Source organism: Lissotriton helveticus, chromosome 5_1, assembly GCF_964261635.1.
Source record: "Lissotriton helveticus chromosome 5_1, aLisHel1.1, whole genome shotgun sequence".
Classification (NCBI taxonomy): Eukaryota; Metazoa; Chordata; class Amphibia; order Caudata; family Salamandridae; genus Lissotriton; species Lissotriton helveticus.
The window spans coordinates 1,876,569,730-1,876,592,381 of record NC_136065.1 but is presented as its reverse complement, the minus strand read 5'-3'; the positions used below and the strand labels follow the sequence as shown (position 1 = coordinate 1,876,592,381).

Here is a 22,652-nt window from a genome sequence, read left to right as displayed (position 1 = left end):
ACACCTGGAGTCCCTGGTGATTGCTGATTCGATCATCGTGGTCTGAGGCTCAAAAACGCTGGGTAAGGAGAAGGAGGGAATGTCTGCCCCAGAATGAGACATGATTTGTATTGAGATAATCTTGTGAGTGCGGAATAACAAATGTTAGGGTCCTTCAGGCATATTTGGGACCAGGAACAGGGAACCCCTGTCTGCACCAACAGCGTCCTTCATCAACATTAGAAGGATAAGATGGTTTTAGAAGGTGAGGTGGACTTACTGTCCAGGAAGTGGAAGAAGGGCAGGCAAGAGATGGGACCTGCGGGAAACACTGAGAAGGTGAGAGGGACTTGCTGCGTGGAAAGTTGCGAGATCGCTTTCACGAGTCCTGGACCTGCGTGGAGTGCTCTTGAGCTGCAGGGACTGCTCAAATCTCTGTTCCCTTTTGCTTAGCTAGTAACATCGTCTGATAACAGGCCACCCTCTGATGAGTATTTCTATTATTGTGAGAGTAGAATTTGTGCTGAACCTCTGGTTTTGTAGATGTAGGAGCGTAAAGCACCCCACATCCAGAGATTAGAGCTCTTAACAGGGGTTTCTTGCAGGGGCGGCTAAGCATGACAGTAGCTACTAATCTGCTGCTGCTTGTGATCCCTCCGGTCTGAGTTTCAATCAAAATGATTTTCCCAATGTGACGCCTCATCTTTAAAAAGTAAAGCATTGCTTTAGATTTGAGCATTTTAGTAGTGGGGTGTTTATGTCTGTAGTACGTTACAGTTTACTGACATGCTGAAATGCTATTTTGTTTTTTCTTTTTAAAATAAATAAATAAATAAACGTGCATCATGCATAGGTTAAGAAGGATTTTCCTGCTGTCGATCCAAGATCCAGAAACCCATCCTGGCACAGATCCAACACGTTCTAACTTTTCCTCCCTAATGAACTAAAGCTCATTTCTCCGATGTTCATTCTGTTAGAAGTATACAAATCAGCTGTGCCTTGGACAGTACACAAAGAGGCCCCGTGCCTCCAGTGAGATGCACTTGCCCCTGCCCTTCTCTGTGTATCTTTGACTTACAGCAAAGTTCGCCCTTCTTAAGAAACCCATACATAAACACGAGTCAAAGGTTGTGTGATGCCTATGCTTTTTTTAGACCACTGCTAACCAGAGCTCATACTGTGTGTATCATTTACTATTGTACCTCTAAAAACATAGTATACATACATACATGCAAATAGATGGAAATTCCAAATGATAACTGCAAAGGCCTAGAGCTACGGCTTACTGTGTATCAAACACAGAGATTTTTTAATGTTCCACATTAATACAATTCTAGGAATGTAGCCTCTGTTAAATTAAGGATTTTTAAAAATTCTCTTTAGTACTTACCTGTATATACTGTGTTTAAATGTCATCCTGCAAAAAGAACCAGAAAAAGAAAAAAGTCAGACTATACATCAGATGTCGAACACAATGGGTTTCTAATAATTGAAACATTTCTTGCACGGTCCTCTGTTTGGTGTAATGTTTCGAAAAAGAGATGCATCCAAAAATCTTCTAAAAGAATCAGAAGCATGCTATTTGTATTTGTTCAATATCTTAATATTTTTGGGATACAATCTGCATCCCACTGTTCTCTTTCTGAAAGCTTCTTCCTTGCAATTTCACCACATACTGTTGCATGCTAACTACACCAGCTGTTGCATTGGAACATTCTCAAAAGGGCATGAACATATACCCCAGCACAGTTTATCACTTTACTAAGCTTTACTAAGTTTCCAAAAGCATACCGTTGTGGTCTCATGTTAAAAAGGAAACAGAAATCTAAAAACATATGCTTGTGTTACGTTTTGTTTCTTGGATTCTGTACAGCGTAGCATGCCAACAATATAGGGGCAGATTTACAAGCCCCTTGCGCCTCTTTTACGCCGCCGTTGCATCACTTTGTGACGCCGCTGCGGCGCAACAGATGCGCCATGGTGCAGGGTATTTACAATGTGACGCATCTGGGAGATGCGTCACGTTGTAAAGCCCTGCGCCAGAAGTAGGCGTAACTGCGCACGGGGAGGGTTCCGGCGCAGGAACGCCTCCCAAAAGTGGCTGGGTGAAATCTTTAAGATTTCACTCAGTCACTTTTGAGCCCATGCTCCGTCAAAACCCCACGCCTGCTTGAAGCAGGCGTAAGGATTGACGCAGCATTGTACAGATAGGGCCCCCAGAGCATTGCTGGAGCTGCGTAACGCTTGCGACGCAACTCCAGCGATGCACCGGCTTTACGGTACAGATGCGTCACGTATCTGTGCCGTTTTTGCCCCACGGTGCGCCTCATTGTTAATGCGGCGCATCCATGGTGGTGAAGCCGCAGCGCACAATATCTGGCGCATCCCTGCTGATATGCAGGGATGCGCCCCTTATTGTAAATCTGCCCCATAATTTTTTAATGCAGAGGTCTTCAAACTGTTTTGCTCTGAGCCCCCTACCCAAAATATTTTGAAGTCGGGCTCCCCTCCAAAACGTTATGGAAAGATTTGGGGGAGTGGAAGGAGTTGTTGTGGCTTATGAGATAGTTTCAGGGGCCCGTTTCTAGTAGCTCATAATGAAGGATCCCAGTTTTCCTTTTTTCAGTTTTTTACAGCTAGAGACACACAGAAATCAATGTGTTTTCAGCCTGCATTTATTGTTAGAAGTGGAAAAATACAGGAAATGTTGCTTCTTGTGAGTGAAGTAGTGTGGCTCACTGGTTAGAGGCGGCAGACCCGAGAGCAGAGGACGGCCCGGGACCAGGGTTCGATTCCCGGCGCGGCAGGTTTCTGGACCAGGGTCAGCGGACTCGATAATTCTCTCGCCTCGGTGCCCACTCTGATCAGCGATCACACTCGGCAACTCTGGGCATTAGCTTGCCTCATCTTCACTAACGGCCCCACCAGACCGCCGGGGATGCCTGGTCTCACCCTGGAGATACCCATTAAGGGACCATCTCTCAGGGAAGCCAGGAAGGGTTTCGCAGCGGTCGAAGCGCCTTGGGACCCTACGGGTAAGTAGTGCGCTATATAAATGCCTATACATTTACATTTACATTTACTCTCCATGCTTTCGTTCATGAATTCCAGGCCAACAGCTAAGCAGATAGACAGCATGGGGAGTTAAAAGACAGGATGAGATTTCCTTAAATACAGGCATATGTTAACATATATTTGTATATAATGTTAATATTAACATGTGGTGTAGTGTTTCATTATATTTGGCATCTTAATTTGCTAAAACGAGGCAGGCGTCAAAGTTTAAAAACATGTTTTTTCAGTTAAATAAATGTGGCACTATACCATTTGATGACTCTATTTATTACCAAAACACAACATAAATTTGAATAAATACCAATGAGATGGCCAAAAAAGAAACACAGATAAATACAGACAGAAAAGTTAAAAAATAAACACCATAAAACCAGGAGACTGACTCATAATTAGGGCTCCTAGTTTTATGGTATCTATTTATTTGACATTTCTGTATGTATTTATCCATATACATTTTTGGGTCATTTTATCTGTATTTATCCATATTTATTTTGTACTTAGTGTAAAGAAATTTAGCCCTAACGGGTATATTTCCACATTTATTTAACCGACAAAAGTTTACTTATGTTTGAATGTGCAGTTGATTTTAGCCGTTTACTGAACAATACAGTAATTTGAAACCAATTGCATTGTAGAACAGCTAAAACACTTGTATTGTTGCAGTTATTTAAGCTTTAATAGGATTTTTTTTAAAGTTTACCTATCAATCTACACAGCTATTGACCTAGCATTCATAATTGATAGTAGTATATTCCAAAAGATAACTTATTGTCGTATTCATACATATTTACAAAATAAATACAGACAAGAAAATAGATAGTTTTCTATCTGTATTTATTTGTAATATCAGTAAAAACAGAAAACTGGAAGCCTTACTCGTAATCCACACTAAGGCCCTCATGATGATGTCGGACGGACTACCACTGACAGGCCACTGTTGCGCTCCGCCCAACATTCAGGGCAACGGTCCAACCGCTTGACTAAGACACCGGCGGTCAGAGAACAGCAGTTGTGGGCAAAGACTGCCATCTGCGACAAGTTTAGGGAGCCAGTCGGGGCAGCAGTAGGACAGTAATCCCTACTATGAAGGCGGTGCCTGCGCAGGCAGGGCAATAAGGATTACGATGTCCATTTCCCACAGCCTTTTCATGTTGGTCCCACCGCCATAGAAAGGCTGTCGGAAAGGGATTCTGGGGGCTTCGATCAGGGCCGCCATCCCTTATGGGCCACCGCTATGTGGCCATGGGGGCACATGCGGCATCCCCCCAAACATCCAGGCACCATATGGTGCCTGGCACACAGTGCATGGGTGTTTGCAAACATGCCTTTCTCTTTTCCAGCTAAGCCGCAATGGAAAACTGCATGTTTCCAATCACCTACACGGCGGTTGTATCATAATATGGTGGGTGGAACCGATGACAACATGTTGGGTGGTCTCCATCCAGCAGCGATGGCGGTTGGATGTTTGTCTGAAAACCATTGTAATGAGGCCCTAAATGTGAGACATATCAAAGAGCAAACACATAAAAAATTGAGCTACACAAAAAACATTACTCCCATTAATTGAGGTCCTGTGAGTCCCTCACACTCTTGAGTGCCAATGAAACTGAACCTTCTGCACTAATGATAGCTGAGGTCCTGAATAACAGGTCATCCCCTCTCCCTCTTTCCCTCCCTCCCCACCACTCCGGGCCATCACTCCAATCTTGAAACAGACTGTCTGTCCCTTTCAGAAAAAATTAGCTCCCACGTGTTGCCCACCTCTTTGCAGCAAGGATGCCCTCATCCCTAATGCTATCCCCATGTCTCTATTGTAAAGTAAGACAGTCATAATTCTAATGCAGTGGGCCCTTCACACGCCTGGGCCACTGTGCCACTTCGCCTGCTTCACTAATGAGAGCTATTGCCTTGCAAAGCGGGAAGTCTTCTCTACCCCTTGTTAAAACCCTCCCAACATTCTTCTTCCTGCCATCTTTCTGAAGCCTAAAGCTAAGGTGTCTCCTCTTCTCCAATGTTTCCCTCTCTTCTGCCATTGGTCCCATGACGAAAACTACAATGTCAAAGTAGGGGTGCACTGAGCCCTATTGCAAGAAAGGAATGAGTGAAATAGCATTAATAGGGGTTTAGTTGGACCCTAACACACCTGGGCCCCAGTGGCAATGCACCAGTGGCATTGTTTCAGCAGCACCAATGATATATACTCCTCTACCCATTCCACTGGGCCAGTATTTCTAGGCCTGGGGCCCAAAGCAGACTGTCCGTCCCTTTGTGTACAAATAAAGGTTAAAATACCCATATCCCCCTCCTCCCTCTAACACCTTTGTGCTAGTAACACATCCATTATAGAGATACAGAGACCCCTTATACCATTGCCCCAGTGCCAATGCACCTACTGCACTATTGGTAGTGAAGGCTTTTAAGAAAACATGAGCCCTCATTTTTCAACACCTTTTTCAGGGCATTTCTCTGAAGAAGAAAGGAGCTGTTTCATTCATTCGAAAAAATTAGATCCTACATAACACCCCCTTTTTTGGGCCATCTCTTTGACACTATCCAGGAATTTTGCTTTTTTTTTTTTCTTCTGGGTCATTACCCAGAGGTCACAGGAATTCAGATGACTAGGACTCCTTTTGACCTCCTCTCATGCATCTTCTCACTCACCTGAAAGGACATCTGCTTGTAAACAGAGGCCAAAACGTACAGGGTGTATGAGGACTACGGTGCCCATGTGCTTTTAATTTTATAAAAACTGTTTCCATTTTTTTTTTTAAACAACCATCTCTGAATTGTTAATTAGAGACCTAGGGGGCAGGATGAGATTTCATTAGAGGGTCTAAAGTGCTTTAATTTATGGAGTCACTTGAAGCACTATGATGTCAAAGGTTTATTATTTATTAAAGGTAATATAAGATGGCTTGAGTTTTGGAAAGTGTCCTTTCAATGGATTTATAAAAATTCCTTCACTAGGTACTTCCCGGCTAAGTATTACTATCATATACAGGGTCTCTGAAGTTATGCAATTCTGGAGCTGCAGCATTTTTGGAATGATTACAGTTTTGAAGCATACACCACATTATCTACCACCTCTTGCATAATCTGCAGATTTTAACAAACATAATTTTGTTTCTAGATCAAACAGATCAAAAGTTACTAAAAACATGGTGACGTGTTTGCACACAGTAGAAGGCCCTTCGCAAAGGTTAACTGGTCATCCTTCAGTTGCTTAATTCTGCATTTGGTTGTTAAATTGGTACCAATGAGGTGAAATCTTTTCCCAGACACTACTACAATGTGAAAACATTATAAAGCAATGAAGTAGTACTAGCAAAAAAATGTAAGTCATTATACATAATTTGCCTTTTCTTGCCGCATAATTTAGTGAATCCTGCTGCATAATTTGGTGCTCCCCTGCCGTATAATTCCAGTGGCCCTAATGCATATATACAATAAATCATTGTGTTGCAGCCTATCTTATACTGTGTGTCTAATACAATTTAAAATAATGCGTTACATATCCACAGTACTCTCTGTTACAGGCTGGCACCTCATAGCACTCTCCCTACTGAAGTCACAATTCAGTCCTGCACCAAACAGGAATCAATTCTGTGACTCTGGTGTCACATACAGACATCTGCAGTAATTACATTAACCAATTGATGTTTCATAATGTGAACTAGAGCATTTCCCACCAATTAGTTTATTTGCATTTAGTTTACACTTAAGGTGTGTGCATTATTTCAAATGCTGTTGCTATAAACGTAAAAATGCAACAAAATACTAATAGAATATTTCATTATGTTTAGCCATGTCTTTGACGCCTCCACCACAGGGCTCAGGATCACAGTTGCCTTGCTTTATTATGCACTTCAACCTTCATGTGAATGAAGGCGGCCTGGAAACACGTAAAATAAATTAAGTAGCCCTTACAAACTATCATCATTCACAATTATCTAATGAGGCATTGCGCTCTCCAGGAATGCTGCCACAGAGCCCCGGTAGGGGAAAATGGGGCACACCCAACAGATTGAAGGCCTCTGCTTTTGTAGATTGATGGCTGATGTGTACCTAGAGTTTGCCTCTAAATACATTTGTTCGACAAACTCATACCACCAAGCCATTTGTATGCGCATTTCCTTCTATGCATCCCTTATACAATTTTAGTTAAATGTAATGGGTATCCTTAATATAAACCAAAAACAAACCCTTATATAACCTAAATGGAATTAAATTAAAAACATCATTTGAAACTCACCTTAATACTACGACTAACCCCACGCCTTAAGTAAAGTAATTCCAATCTTAATTAACAATTCACCCCAGTCAAGAGATATGGGTTAAATCGATCATTCTTTTGCACACCATGCCACCCCAGTTCTACATTCCATCCATCACTTGTATGTCTTTTGCTTTCTTGGCCCAAGTGTGCCAGGCATGCCCAGACGTGAGTCCCGGGCTCACTGTGCCACTGGATTGAAGCTACCCTGGCTAATGAGGGGTGAAACCCCGACACCGGTCCTAGGATGCTTGTTTCCGGTCCAGGGAAGACTTGGCTTGCCAGTTTGGGCTGGACTGTTCTCATGAGGCACAGGGTCAAGACTGATTTGCATATGGCCAGGTCTAAACTGGGGTGGCATGGTGAGCAAAAGAATGATTGATTTAACCCAGATCTCTTGACTGGGGGTGAATGTTTTTATTTGGTCTTAATTCCGTCCGTCACTAGTATGTCTTTTGCTTTCTCGCCCTTAGTGTGCCGGGTATGCGCAGACATGGGTCCCTTGCTCACTGTGCTACTGGATTGAAGCTATCCTGGCTGATGAGGGGTGAAACCCCGATACTGGTCCTATGATACTTGTTTCCAGACCAAGGGACGTCATAAACAGCTCGTTCCCGTCAGCCGCCTTCCCTAAGAGCTGGAAACACACAGAAATCAACGCCCCCTCTGAAGAAACCCACGGCGGACCCCAAAGACCTCAAGAACTTCCGCCCCATCTCTCTACTACCCTTCCCGGCCAAAGTCATCGAGAAGACCGTAAACAAACAGCTGACTGCTTTCCTCAAGGCTAACAACCTGCTCGACCCTTCCCAGTCCGGATTTCGAGCCAACCACAGCACCGCGACTGCCCTCATTGCAGCCACCGACAACATCAGGACCATGATGAACAATGGAGAAACAACCACCCTCATCCTCCTGGACCTCTCGGCAGCCTTCGATACCGTCTGCCACCACACCCTAATAACCCGCCTCTCCAACACCGGGATCCAAGGAAAGGCCCTGGACTGGATCACCTCGTTCCTCTCCAACATAACCAAGAGAGTTTGCCTCCCTCCCCTCTGATCAGAGGCCACCAGGATCATCTGCGGCGTACCCCAGGGCTCCTCGCTCAGCCCAACCCTCTTCAACATCTACATGAGCCCCCTCGCCGCCATCGCACACAAACTCAACATCAACATCATCTCCTATACCGACACCCAGCTGATACTCTCCCTCACCAAAGACCCAACGACCGCCAAAACCAACCTCCAGGAAGGAATGAAAGACGTCGCAGAATGGATGAGACTCAGCTGCCTGAAACTGAACTCAGACAAAACGGAGGTCCTCATCCTCGGACAATCCCCCTCCGCCTGGGACGACTCCTGGTGGCCCACAGCACTGGGCTCCGCCCCAAAAACCAGCGGACCACGCACGCAACCTGGGATTCATCCTGGACACATCCCTCACGATGACCAAGCAAGTCAACGCCGTCTCGTCCTCCTGCTTCAACACCCTGCGCATGCTCCGAAAGATCTTCAGATGGATCCCAACCGAAACCAGAAATACCGTCACCCAGGCCCTCGTCACCAGCTGACTGGACTACGGAAATGCCCTATACGCAGGAACCACTGCCAAAATTCAGAACCGACTACAACGCATACAAAACGCCTCCGCACGACTCATCCTCGACATACCCCGCCACAGCCATATATCCGCCCACCTGAGAAACCTGCACTGGCTCCCCGTCAGTAACAGGATCACGTTCAGGCTCGTCACCCACGCACACAAAGCACTCCACGACATAGGACCCGAATACCTCAACAACCGCCTCTCGTTCTACACTCCCACATGCCAACTCCGCTCCTCCAGCCTCGCCCTCACCACCATCCCACGGATTCGCAGAACCACCACCGTAGGAAGATCGTTGTCCTACCTAGCAGCCAAAACATGGAACTCCCTCCCCACACACCTACGAACGACCCAGGACCATCTCACCATCAGGAAACACCTCAAGACCTGGCTCTTCGAGCAGTAGCAGCAGCAAGTCCTGGCTCTCGAACAGTAGCAGCCCCCCCCTTTTCTCAGCGCCTTGATACCCTCACAGGTGAGTAGCGCGCTCTATAAATGCTCTGATTGATTGATTGAAGGAAGACCTGGATTGGCAGTTCGAGCTAGACTGTTGCCATGAGGCACAGGGTCAAGACTGATTTGCATATGGCCAGGTATAAACTGGGGTGGCATGGTGAGCAAAAGAATGATGGATTTAACCCAAATATCTTGACTGGAATTGAATGTTTTAATTTGTTCTGCATTCCGTCCATCACTTGTATGTCTTTTGCTTTCTCGTCCTAAGTGCGCAAGGTATGCACAGACGTGGGTCCCAGTTTCACTGTGCCACTGGATTCAAGCTACCCTGGCTAATGAGGGGTGAAACCCCAAAACCGGTCCTAGGATGCTTTTTTCCAGTACAGGGAAGACCTGGCTTGGCAGTTCAGGCTAGACTGTTCCCATGAGGTACAGGGTCAAGGCTGATTTACATATGGCCAAGTCTAAACTGGGGTGGCACGGTGAGCAAAAGAATGATGGATTTAACCCAGATCTCTTGACTGAGGGTGAATGTTTTGATTTGTTCTGCATTCCGCTCATCACTAGTATGTCTTTTGCTTTCTCGTCCTAAGTGCGCCAGGTATGCACAGACGTGGGTCCCAGTTTAACTACCACTGGATTCAAGCTACCCTGGCTAATGAGGGGTGAAACCCCCAAACCGTCCTAGGATGCTTGTTTCCGGTCCAGGGAAGACATGGCTTGGCAGTTTGGGCTGGACTGTTCCCATGAGGTACAGGGTCAAGGCTGATTTACATATGGCCAGGTCTAAACTGAGGTGGCACGGTGAGCAAAAGAATGATGGATTTAACCCAGATCTCTTGACTGAGGGTGAATGTTTTGATTTGTTCTGCATTCCGTTCATCACTAGTGTGTCTTTTGCTTTCTCGCCTGTAAGTGCGCTGGGTATTTTCAGACTAGGGTACCAGGGCTCACTGTGCCACTGGATTCAAGCTAACCTGGCTGATGAGGGGTGAAATCCTGAAACCAGACCTAGGGTGCTTGTTTCCAGTCCAGGGAAGACCTGGCTTGGCAATTCGGGCTGGACTGGTTCCATGAGGCACAGGGTCAAGACTGATTTGCATGTGGCCAGGTCTAAACTGAGGTGGCATGGTCAACAAAGGAATGTTGAATTTAACCCAGATCTCTTGACTGGGAGGTGAATGTTTTGATTTGTTCTGCATTCAGTCGATCACTTGTATATCTTTTGATTTATGGTAAGTAAGCACTAAAGTATTCTTTTTCTATATCTCCCAGTTTTAAAAAAAAGCCATGTGCGAATCCAGGACTCCAGGTTAATTGTTTTATACCTACATCCAGGTCGTCCAAGTCGTCCATCGTAGGAGGGGGGCCCTTTTCACCGGCTTTGTTGATAATCTGTAAGCAAGGTGGAAACAATACAGAATTCAGAAATGAAACAACCAACCTAAAATTAAAGATCTTAAGTAAGCAAGGTTCTTATTATGTGTATTGGCCAATGCAAAATAAGGTCAGGCAACTATGGTAACCATGTGTACGCAGAGGAAGTAAAACTTAGTGTTTACAAAGTGAAATCACGTGATCCAATGCTGCATAACTGCGTGCTAGAGAGCCCAAAGATTCAGTTTGACATTCGATTTCTGAAGACTCTGTGAAAATGTGGAGGGAAATCATTTGCTCTAGGCTATTCGGCACCAGGATAGGCCTATTGACATTGTCCTCTTTTTAGGTGTAGGTTTTGACAACGGACCTCTCAAATATACTTACTGCATACAACATACATAGAGTGGGTTTTGGGTCAGCCACATCCTGCCATTGGCTTTCTCCAGTCACCTGTTTTTAGCCATTGGCTTGAGGCTTTGTCACTCACTACATTTGCTCAGCCATATGGAGCTTTCATCTCTCACTCAATGCTATTGACTGTTTGGATGTCTTTTGCCTCCAATCATGTGCCTGAATTGAACAGTACAATTGACTATAAGAAACTCCTTTAAAACTGTAGCCCTTCCTATAACTATGAACTATTGCTTTCTCTGGTTTGTCAATGTTTGTTAAAATAGGAGCCCATTTGTGAGCAGTGCTTCCAACATCAAATTTATATTTTTTAGTGCCTTGTATTTCATTGTTCTTTGGAATTAAAGGGTAGCATTCTGGCATGTGTCTAGAACGTTGTTTAAATGCACGCTGGACTGTGTGCTTGCTGATGCTGAAACTCAAATGTGCCATCCAGGAGGTGGTGGCCATTAACCAACTAGTGTGTTTTTTTTAATGATGATGCGGCGTGAACACTGGGTCTTTAGGCACCATAAAAAATGCAGTCCTTTTATAGAAATCTCATGTTAGGGCAGTTTTGCATAGCACAGATTATCTTAAGTATCTTAATATCTTTGTCTATGATTATGTCATGGCACTTTACCCCATTTGAGGGTCCTCCAGATATTGTATTAAACCTTTTTACCAAATTAATGTGTCTGTCTCTGCCCACTTCCCAGCTACTGTTCTTTGTCGTGATCTGTATGTTTACCGGATAGAATTGCTGTGTTCCTGATTAGTATGGATGTTGTCTTGGGAATGTGTACTTGCATTTCTTTTTTGGCTTATTGTCACTGCTCAAGGCTGTAAATCCGAACTGTACAATGACATATGAATCTGGCGGAAATGATAAGAATCATCACCTGGTCTCTCTTTAGTCACAGACTTACATGGTCTCCATCTTTACCCTTCCTGCTCAGAGTCAGAAATGACTAGGGGCCTGATCTAGACTTTGGCAGATGGGAGACTCTGTCGCAAAGATGACAATTGCCATAGGATATAATGTACTTGTAATACGGCGGACAGGATATCCGTCCCTCTTTGCTCAAAAAGCTTATGTGGGCGCAAGATTTACAGTTCCTGCTTGGTACATTTGCTCTCAGCCATCTGTCCCATGCCATTTTTAATTAATTTACGATTCTTGTGTCCACCGAGTGAGTGCTCAGCGAATAAAATATACTAGCGTAAATACAATATTTCCTCATTTTATTCCTGATCCTGCTTCTTCCAATATCAGATCATCTCTGAATCTGGTAGGGATCACCTGCGGCAATATTGTGCCGCGTTTATTCAGTGTGGCAGTTTTAATTTCTTGTGTCTAACACAAAAACACATTTTCAGTAGCCGATGTTGCCAGGCACTGGCCTTAGGCTGTGTATTGTTGAGAACATGTTTGATGACGAATAATTTTCAGTGGAGTAGTTCCTTGAGTTTTCACATTGTTGTCAAATGCCTTGTGCTATGTCTGAAAGTACTTTTAAGGTCTTGTAGTTCTTCGTTTACATTTGTAAGTTTGGTGAGTAAACTCACATCACGCAAAGTATTATTGGATGAAAAGCCAGCATTTACTAAATATGACACTCGTGCCAGGGACACCCTCCTCCCTCCCCCTCAGTATCTAAGTTTTTAAAAAGTAATTCATTAGATTATTGAATTACTTTCATCCTGGAGCGATCTGATGTAATGAAACACATTTCAGGTAGATATATGGAAAATAGTATGTATGCAAAATCTAATTCCGGGTGTTTACCCAAAACTCCAAGGCAGAATGTAACAACGAATATAATACCTTTTCCCAAATAAACAATTAGTGTGTGCATTTCCGTTATATACCATCGGGTGGCGCTAGCGAACTTCGCAGCAAAAGACTCCCAGTCAGAGACCTAACGAATGATTAGTCCCTTTATCTAAAGGTCATTTTTAATCTAGTTAAGTAAATGGATTAGAGTTACCATGCCTGCTTTAGATAAAGAATGGTTTAGCGCCTCGGCCATTAATTCACAAGAAACGCATGACTGGACACGCTTCAGAAATCGCTTTTTGCCAAAGACAGTGAGCTAAGGACATTCTGCCAATTGTTCACATGCAGGAATGGGCTTCATTTCCATTCTTGATTTCAGGGGGGGGGGGGTTATTTGGGGTGTTACACCCACCTAACAAATGTATTCGCAGATAAATAGGGTACCGGTGTCTCAAGTCGGGTATTGTTTATTTATTTATCTTTAAAGAACATGACCACCGAGGGTATCAGAACACTTTACAGATTATGCATTGCAAGGGAATAGTACAGATTATGCATCACAGGGGTATAAGCAGGGGTATAAGCATACAAAACAGAATTGTTTTGAATGTCTCAATTGTGAGATGTCAGTCAGATTTCCGTAGGAATTTTTATATACACACAGACAAAAACGCACACACACTCTCCGTCTGTTTTAAAAGTCCTCAAAATATTGGTTATTTAACAAAATATTGTGTTTTCTTTCTTGTACTCCTACCAATCTGCATTCCTCTTCCTTCCCACTGTCCCTTAAGCCCCTCTCATGCGCCCTGCTTGTCATATTATGTGTTTAAACATTATATGGTAGCCTGATTGTCAGAAAATCTGAAGCCCCACCCACCCCGGTCAGTTTTACTGACCAAACTACGCCCCTGGTTCCATTGTCAGAAAATGCGGTGCTGCATTTCTGGGTATTTTTTCAAGAACGTGGCGCATTCTGTTGCAATAAGAATGGGTTGAGGATATCTAAAGAGAAAGTGAAGGCCGTAACAATGGAAGGAGGACCTTCATTGCCTGGATTGGACTTTCAGATGTATGTGCTGCTGCTGTGTCTTTTACTTTTAAGCAGTCAGTTATGTGATGTTCTTTGCAAGAAACACATGAGTGCTGGCGTCCTAAATACCTAGAGAGGATTGCAGACCAAACAATTAACAGGCGCTGGATGTCAGTAGTCGACTCGGTCCCACATTAGGAGTGCTTATGTGCATTCTGGAGTACCACAAAGGGGTCTGTCAGGATTAGGGTGAGGTGGTGGGCCCATTGTGCATTTTGGGATGTAGGCCCCATGGAAGGGAGTATGGTAACTTTACTTTAATAGATAAAACAATTGAGATTCTAACCCTGCTTTGTGCTCTGCCTTCCAACTGAGGCCCCAGTCTTGCAAATATCTTGCTATATGTGCAAATCATCCGCTGTTTGAAACAGGGGCATACAGCAATACTGGGCAGAGCCACCAAATACAAATACTAGTCTTGACTAGTGGCCCTGTAAAGATGGCGACTGTGTATCCACTGGACACATCATTTTCACAATTCAAAATGGCACCCAGGAGGCTCTTGTTTCAAAGCGTTTCAAACCATTATGGTGGATTATGTGTCTGAATAAAAGTATTTTGCCCAATCCAAGGCGCACCTAAGAAGAAATCCTATTTAGGAGAGTTAGTTCTCATATCACTTCCTGTATAGCTGTAAGAAGCATTACAGATGCAGTAGATTGCCACCACAATGCCTCTTAGGCCATATTTACGCGTTGGCCGAATTTAACGTGAGTAAAGTACCAGGTCCAGAAACACAGCTCTGACACGTGCCATGCATCGTGGGCTAGTCTAACACATTTTAATATCTTTCCCTACATCACCGCGCTTCTATGTAATGTTACGCATACATAATAGCGCCTCTCTGAGTGCTCACGGTGCTCTCCTATCTACACAGCAGTAGAGCCAGCCCCAGGCCTGTGGCAGCTTCCGGGTGTAGTCAGACAGCCGGTCTCTGGTCGAGGAGATATGAGCGCGATTGTCTTGGTTACAGCCAGGGCCGGTTCTAGGATTTGCGAGTCCCTGGGCTAAAAGGGAATATGCAAGGCCCCTCTAATGTAGATAAGTGGCCCCTTGCAAGGAGACCATTCACAGACACTGTGGGATGCCTATTGTCCAGCATTTTGTCACCCCCACAGTTTTAACTTTGAGCCCACAAGCATTTCTCACACCTTCAGTCCGATAGGTGTGAGAATTGCTTCTGGGCTAAAAGTTAGAACTATGGGGGCGCCAAAATGATGGACAATGGGCCTCCCACAGTGTCTGTGAATGGGTCTCCTTTCAATTGAAGGGAGCGTCTCCCTCCCTTATGTATCCAGATACCATCCCTGAGAGGCCAAGGGAGGGGGGCCCCTCCATTTCAAAGAAAGGTGACACCTTTCTTTGAAATGGATCGCCAGGGAACCGACAGGACACATCACCAGTGCGTGGCCCCATGCTGGTGGGCTGAGTGCGAGGCCCTGGGCAGTTGCCCACGCTGCCCATGCCTAGCGCCGGCCCTGGTTACAGCAGTAATCGCAGCCTGGGCGAGCCTGTTTTTAAAACTTCCTCAATTCACACAACACAACAGGAACTATCCCGAAAAGCCAAGTGACGGGCTTCTCTCCCACACCCTTCCTCTGCCTTCTACAGATCAAAATGCCTCACCTGACACCGCCAGTGTCGAATTCCCCTTACCACTGATTCTCCCATTGCTTGGCATACTTCCTGCTTTCAACAAAGGTTGGTACTTGAAGGGTACAGGCACATTCTGCCTACATTCTAGCGGCACGCAGGAGATTACACCTTGAAGTACTTTTTGCAGACTTACCATTATCCCCTTACAAATCTCATGTGGGAACAGTGTACAGATCTTTTTCTATTGAGTAGCATACAAAAGGGCGCTGCATTTTAAGTTCAATTTTATTTTTTACAATGAAACTATGAATTAATGAATCGTTTACTGTTCAGTTAATTAAAACCTTAACAAAAATACGGTCAGTCTATGCCATGCATACAAGATAAAATAGTTAAAACATGAAATTTGCAGAAACATGGGCAACAGTCTACACAGGGGCAGCTCCCCGCTAAGGCGGAGGAGCGTCCCCCATTGCTTCAAGAGCAGAGCAAAGTAAAAATAAAATGATAATAACAAATCGTTATAATTTTTCTATTTTTATCTTATTTTTAGTCTGCCTTTAAGGACCATGTTAGTTCGGGGCAGGGCTGGGCTGTATTACATCAGCAGAGGGAGGCGTGGTGGCTGCACCATAAGTGTGCATGGCGGTTTGGCCGGCCAAACTGTCATGCACACTGTGCACGTTCTCCACAGGCTGTATTATATAGCCTGGGTGGAGAACGTGCCCACCCTCCCAGTCCCTCTCTGAGCGCTGAACCACGGTGCTCAAGCCAATCACAACGCTGCTGTAATGCAGGGTTGTGATTGACTGGGAGAGACTGGGAGCCTGGGTGCTTACATTCCAGAGAAGAGGACAGAGGAGAGGCAATGGCGGCATTGGGGTTTGCAGGTAACTTTTTTCTTTCGTACCCGCCACCGTCCCCTACCAGCCACCACTGAATTTACAAAGATAATAGAAAAAGTTAAAAAACATCAAGCTCTGCTAAATAAGGATGTTAATTAAAGTACTAGAGGAAAAGTGCAAAAAGCAGCGGTACACCATGCCTTAATTTGGCAGGAAAAAGTGTAGTACCTCTTACCAAATTAAATGCAGCGGTTACATCATAATATCTTCCTGCACTTTAAGATCATTCATCATTACAGTGAAACTATTGAGCAATAGCCATGGTAAGGGAGGTGTGTGTTGTCAAAACAGGGCTGGCTGCTGTCACACAAAACATGAAGTCACTTTGGCACTGTGCTTTCACACTAGGCCTAACAATAAAGATTTGTTTTACACTATTTGTAATACTTCCAGGCCACTTTGTAATACTTTTGTTTTCAGTGAGAGCATCATAATGTGCTCTGGGAATTTGCAAAATGTGAAACTGTATGTAAGGAGAATCACCCTTAGTTTATAATGTAATGTAATGACCCTTCCCTTTTAATGTGCATGGGACCAGGAAGCGGATCAACAACCAAGCTATCGAGTGTTTGTCAGATGCGTTGTCGGTCTAGTGTCCTCACCACCTGGCTGGGTCTGATGCTTCTGGGCTTGCAGTAGCCTTGCGAGCTATTGCACTAATTCCAGGGAGACTGGAGTGAAACAGCAGAACTTCAAAATCTAGCACAGCATGGTGGATATCGATCATGGGCGGCTTCTCAATTACTGAACGAAACAAATGCAACGAGTTCCTGGACTGTGGCAACCACACTTCCCAAGACAGTGGGAAGTCCATTAGAGGACTTCTGTCTGAGGTTCTCAATCCAATATATAGTCTTTTCTTTTGATATCAGTTCCTGTTTTAAGTACATATAAAGGAAGCATTATAAATGATAGATGTATCTCAGTGCCACTCGGTCTCGGATTTCTTGGCTCAGTCTTCATCGCTTTATACTATTTTTGTCCCTGATTTTCGCTTCTATCACTTTAGATTGTATTCATCTAGATTCTACTCCTGGTCTTTCTTGGTTCCTTTCTCTTTCCTGATGTCAGGAGAAGTTTGGTGTCTTGCTGATTACTCCAATGTTACCTTTATCTTCAATTCAAAAACTACAAGATTGCCAAGATTTATTTTTTACCCTTTATGCTTTTTTCCTCCAATGCAAGACCCTCATAAGCAGACACTTGACAACTTTCATGTATATTATTCTGTACAGAGTGGCACCGTGGCTTCCTGGAGAACTCACACATTCCTCAGACAATCAAAAGGGTACTCAACAGACCTTCTCTGCATCCAGTCCTTGACATAAAGGGTTATTTAAAGAGGCCCAGATATTGCACTGAAACATCACACATAAGAACACGGACAACATAGAAATGTTACACATACATAATCTGAAAACCTGGTGCCTCTGATATGGCCAATTCAATTGGTTTCTCCCCGCCTAACTCTAGCTCCCTAAATCCCCAGAATGAGGAATAACCTGTGAGACCCAGAATTAACAATTCTTTCCTACAGGGTTTGACAAATTCCAGAACTCTTCTGCCCAGGTTTACCACCTGCTCTGAACATGCCGAAAATGTGAGTAGAGGACTCCTGCAGGTTACTGAGTTGCTGGTGTGAGGTCGGAAGGACTACAATAAAATAATAACACAATGTACTATGTGGAACCTTGAAAGTAAGTCATACATTTCAAGGGAGGTTAAGGGTGGGAGCTCTTGATAGAAAATTCCAAAAAGTATTTTTAGTGTTGCATTTTTCACACAATAAATTCAGTATGTAAAACTCAAAGTAGTATAAGAGAACCGGCCTGTCAAAATATTTTGGGCATTTGGAGCCGGGCTTGATGTCGGAAGAGTGGTGAAAGATTATCTTCCAAGAAATACTGATGTTCATTTCCACCTTTTTTATTTTTTGCAATAGCATGTATAACATTTTCGAACATTGCAATGATGTTGAGTTTTCACTATTTAAGTAGAGGTTGGTCAGACATTGCCAAGCTAGCAGCGTTGAAAGTACTGCTTCAAAATGACTCCACACAGCAAGAAATATTCAGAAAGTCTGGTAACTCCAGAAAGAATGGAGTACTGGAGTGAAGGAGCCTTTCTAACTCTGGCATAAACATTCAGTTAGAGTTATGAAGTGACAAAGGTTCAAAATCAGTATAATACTCTCTGTAATTCACTGTTATTTACACACAAAAAAAATCGTTCTACACAGTTGGTAGATCATGTCCCCATACTCCTTCTGATAAGCCTAAAAATGTACAGATGCCACAGTCAGATTATTTGCACCCCTTTTCGGCACCCAGATTAATTTTCTACGAGCTATTTAAGCCAACAAACCTTCGCCCCATCCTGTTATCCAACGGTTTGACTTATTTGTGTCTAATGCCCCCTTCCTATTTTCAGCCCTTATTGTGGTTAAAATCCTCGGTGTAACAAAAGGACAGAAACAAAATGAATTAGAAAATTAAATGTACATGGTACCCACATCTAAATATTCTTCCGTTTTGGCCATCTCTCCTTCCTCTTCACCAGCCCAGTCCCGCCAGTTATCGAAGTCCACTGACAGCCAAGCCGGCTGCAACGAAAAAGCAGAGAAATCAATTAACATGGCGTCCGGTACACAAATAAGGCGAGAAAAGAATATATAGTGCTTTAAAAAAGAATCTTAATACATGAGATCATCAAAGAAATATCGGGCGGTTCTATTGTGGGCCATGATATGTGTCTGCGGAAAATGTACAACAAACAGAAGCCTTTTTTGGATCTTGTTAACATGATAGCATTATTGTGTCTTCTTGACTGGGTGCTTATCTGGACCCGAGAAGCGGGAGCACCCATAACTCAAGATGCAGTTAGCTAAGATGATCCCATGAGGAAGGATCACCAGCTATCTTTTCTTTAACTATCACAGAGTTAAACCTAAAGTTTACAAAGCCTACAACACTCGTTAAATATTAATGAAATACCCAAAGTATGGTATCCCTGTGATAGGGAGTCACCAAGTCACCGTGCTGGTATAATGATGGCAAGCTTAAAACAAAAGGTGATGTCCTATTAAAACAAAAGGGGATGTCCTATTAGGTTCAGTTTATTCTATTACTGAAGGACGTCTCTCAGCAAAGTAGGTATACCCGTGATTTCATCGGTGCCGTGCAGAACGTGCGATAAGCTATCCTGACTATGGTGACTATGTTCTCAAGTGTCATGCACACGTGTTGCACACCAACGCCTTTGGATTGATTCTGTGGTAATTATCTTTAGAGAGGGAAATTATGAACAATGCAACCCCTCTTTTTTTGTCATCTACACTAAACAATGCAGTGTGGAGGAATCACTGAGTTAAGGTAAAAGACTGTAACTTTCGGATTCGCCTTATTTAAAAATGACCCGAAGATCGTGAATTAAAGGAAACACAAGTGAAGCATCACGCAACAATGGTGCTTCCTATCATACAAACATGGAGGAGAACTAAGTTGGAGGCTTACATGGGCCGTTAATTAGTCATACTGCCTGGATCCCGTCAGGGGGCATTGGCTATAGTCACTCTCTGAAATTGGATAATGAACAAAATAGCTTTGTATGGCATTAGGCTTGATTAAGAGAATCAGATAGCCAATGTTAGCTGTAAGCCTGCCAATATTACTTACTTCGTCAAGCTCAAATGTCCTATTACGTATGGTAATCCTCATTACTCCGGGTCCCGTAGTCCTCGACACCTTCAGCACTAATGAGATGTATCCATCTCCTGACAGAAAAAAAGAAAGAAGGAATGCTGGACCTACCCCCACCCCCCCCTCCCGCTGGGAGTACAAAAGGGTACAGGTCCCAGCATTCCCTCTGAAATACCAAGCCCAAAGATGAAGGCCGGCACAAAGGGAGGGAGGGAGGGAAGTCATGAAGGTGTTGAGGACTACGGGACCCAGAGTAATGAGGATTACCATACGTAATAGGACATTACCCCCAGGTCCCTCCGTCCTCGACACCTTCAGCACTAATGAGACATACCAAAGCCGCAACACGGCCTTCATCCCAAAGAAATAAACCACAACAAACCACCAGGACAACACAGAAATCCAGAGATTTATTGGAGATAAAGAAATCAAGGGCGAACACAACCCAACACCCCCAAAGCAAAACCACCCTCCTCACCCAGCAAATTGGGAAGGCGATAATGCCGGATGAAAATATTGGGGGAAGCCCAAGTGGTCGCCCTACAAATCTCAGACAGAGGAACACCCCGAACCTCAGCCCAAGACGCAGCCATCCCTCTGGTAGAACGACCCTGAACACCCACCGGAGGAGGGGAACCAGAAAGGGAGTAGGCCAAAGAAATGACCTGTTTCAGCCAGCGACCAATCGAGACAGAGGAAGCCCTATGCCCACGGGAAGCAGCCCCAAAGGAGACAAAAAGGGAATCAGAAACCCGAAAATCAGACGTGCGCTCCAGATACACCCGTAGAGCCCGGCACACATCCAGCAAGGACCAACACGTACCCCCCGGGGAATCAAAACCAGGGCCCAAAGCAGGCAAGACCAACTCCTGGGCACGGTGAAACCGAGAAGCGACCTTAGGTACGAAGGAGGAATCAAGGCGAAGAACCACCCCACCCTCCGAAAAGGACAAGAAGGGCTCACGCGCCATCAGGGCCCCCAATTCACCAAGGCGGCGAGCAGAGGTGATGGCCACCAGAAAAACCACCTTCAAAGTAACAAACTTCAAGGCCACGTCCGACAAGGGCTCAAAAGGGGGATCAAGCAAAGCCCGAAGGACCAAAGGCAAATCCCACAAGGGAAAGGAAGGACGGGACACAGGACGAGAAAGGGAAAACCCATGCAGAAGACGAGAAACCAAGTCCGCATCATCCGAAAGGGTACCCCACGGAGAACGAAACGCCCTCACAGCAGCCCACTGAGCCCGCAAAGTGGACACAGCCCAACCCTTCTCGAAACCATCCCACAAAAACTGAAGCACAGCCTGCAAGGGACACAGCAAAGGTGAAAGGCCCAACCCCGCACACCAACGACTGAAATTACCCCAATGACGATCCTAAGACCGAAGGGTAGAAGGCCTACGGGAACTCTGAAGAGCCACCGCTAAATGCTCAGGGAAGCCACACCGCCGCCACCCCTGCCTCTCAACCTCCACACCGACAGCCGCAACCGGAGAAGAGACAGGGACGGGGACGAACGCAGGGGAGACGGGGACAGGGGGAGAAACCAAGGGCCCCGGACCGCCAGCAGACGAACCGTCGGAAACCAAGACCTCCGAGGCCAAAAGGGCAGGACCACAACCACCTCCCGAGACTCCAGGCACAGGCGCGCCAGAAACCGAGGAATCAGCGCCAGGGGAGGAAAGGCATAAAGCAGGCGAGACGGCCAAGGGATCAACAGGGCATCCACCCCCCAACAACCCTCCTGCCGAAACCAGGAGTAGAAGCGAGGAAGATGAGCATTCTGCCGGGAGGCAAAGAGGTCCAGAAAGGGACGCCGAAACCTCACGCACACAAGCCGAAACGCAACCCGGGTGAGAGACAACTCCAACGAACCCGGAAAGCGCCGACTCAGGGCATCCGCCACACAGTTGTCCACTCCCCGAATGTGAATCGCCGTCAGAGACAGAAGATGACCCTCCGCCCAACAGAACAGGGGAACAACCACAGCGTTCAGAGAGGCCGAACGGACCCCCCCTTGATGGTTCAGATACGCCACAGTCACCATATTGTCGGAACGCACCAGAACGTTCCGACCGAGGAGCAGGCCACGAAACCCCATCAGCGCCCGACAAACCGCCGTCAACTCCCTCCAGTTGGAGGACCGGCGAAACTCCAGGATGGACCAACGACCCTGAAGGGACTGAGACCCCAAGGTCGCCCCCCAGCCCAGCGAGCTTGCATCCGTAGTCAAGACCAGAGAAGGGGAAGGCTGCAAAGGGAGACCCCTGGACAGATGAAACCGGGTCGACCACCAAAGAAGAGTAGGGAGGACCACAGGAGAAACAGGCAGAAGGAACTCCAAATTCCCGGACAACGGATTCCAGTGGGAGAGAAGATAACCCCACAGAGGGCGCAGGTGGAACCGAGCCCAAGCCAC

General features: G+C 45.2%; 1 protein-coding gene across 1 annotated transcript in view; it reads right to left on the bottom strand.

The window, feature by feature from the left end:
* The window catches only part of AARSD1 (alanyl-tRNA synthetase domain containing 1), a 312,550-nt gene that overhangs the window by 202,154 nt on the left and 87,744 nt on the right, over window positions 1-22,652 (bottom strand). Inside the window, exons 5-6 of the mRNA XM_078645329.1 lie at window positions 19,048-19,137; window positions 10,724-10,786 (exon numbers count right to left, since the gene is read on the bottom strand). Of these exons, the coding sequence (XP_078501455.1) occupies window positions 10,724-10,786; window positions 19,048-19,137 (153 nt within the window). The remainder of the gene's footprint in view (window positions 1-10,723; window positions 10,787-19,047; window positions 19,138-22,652) is intronic.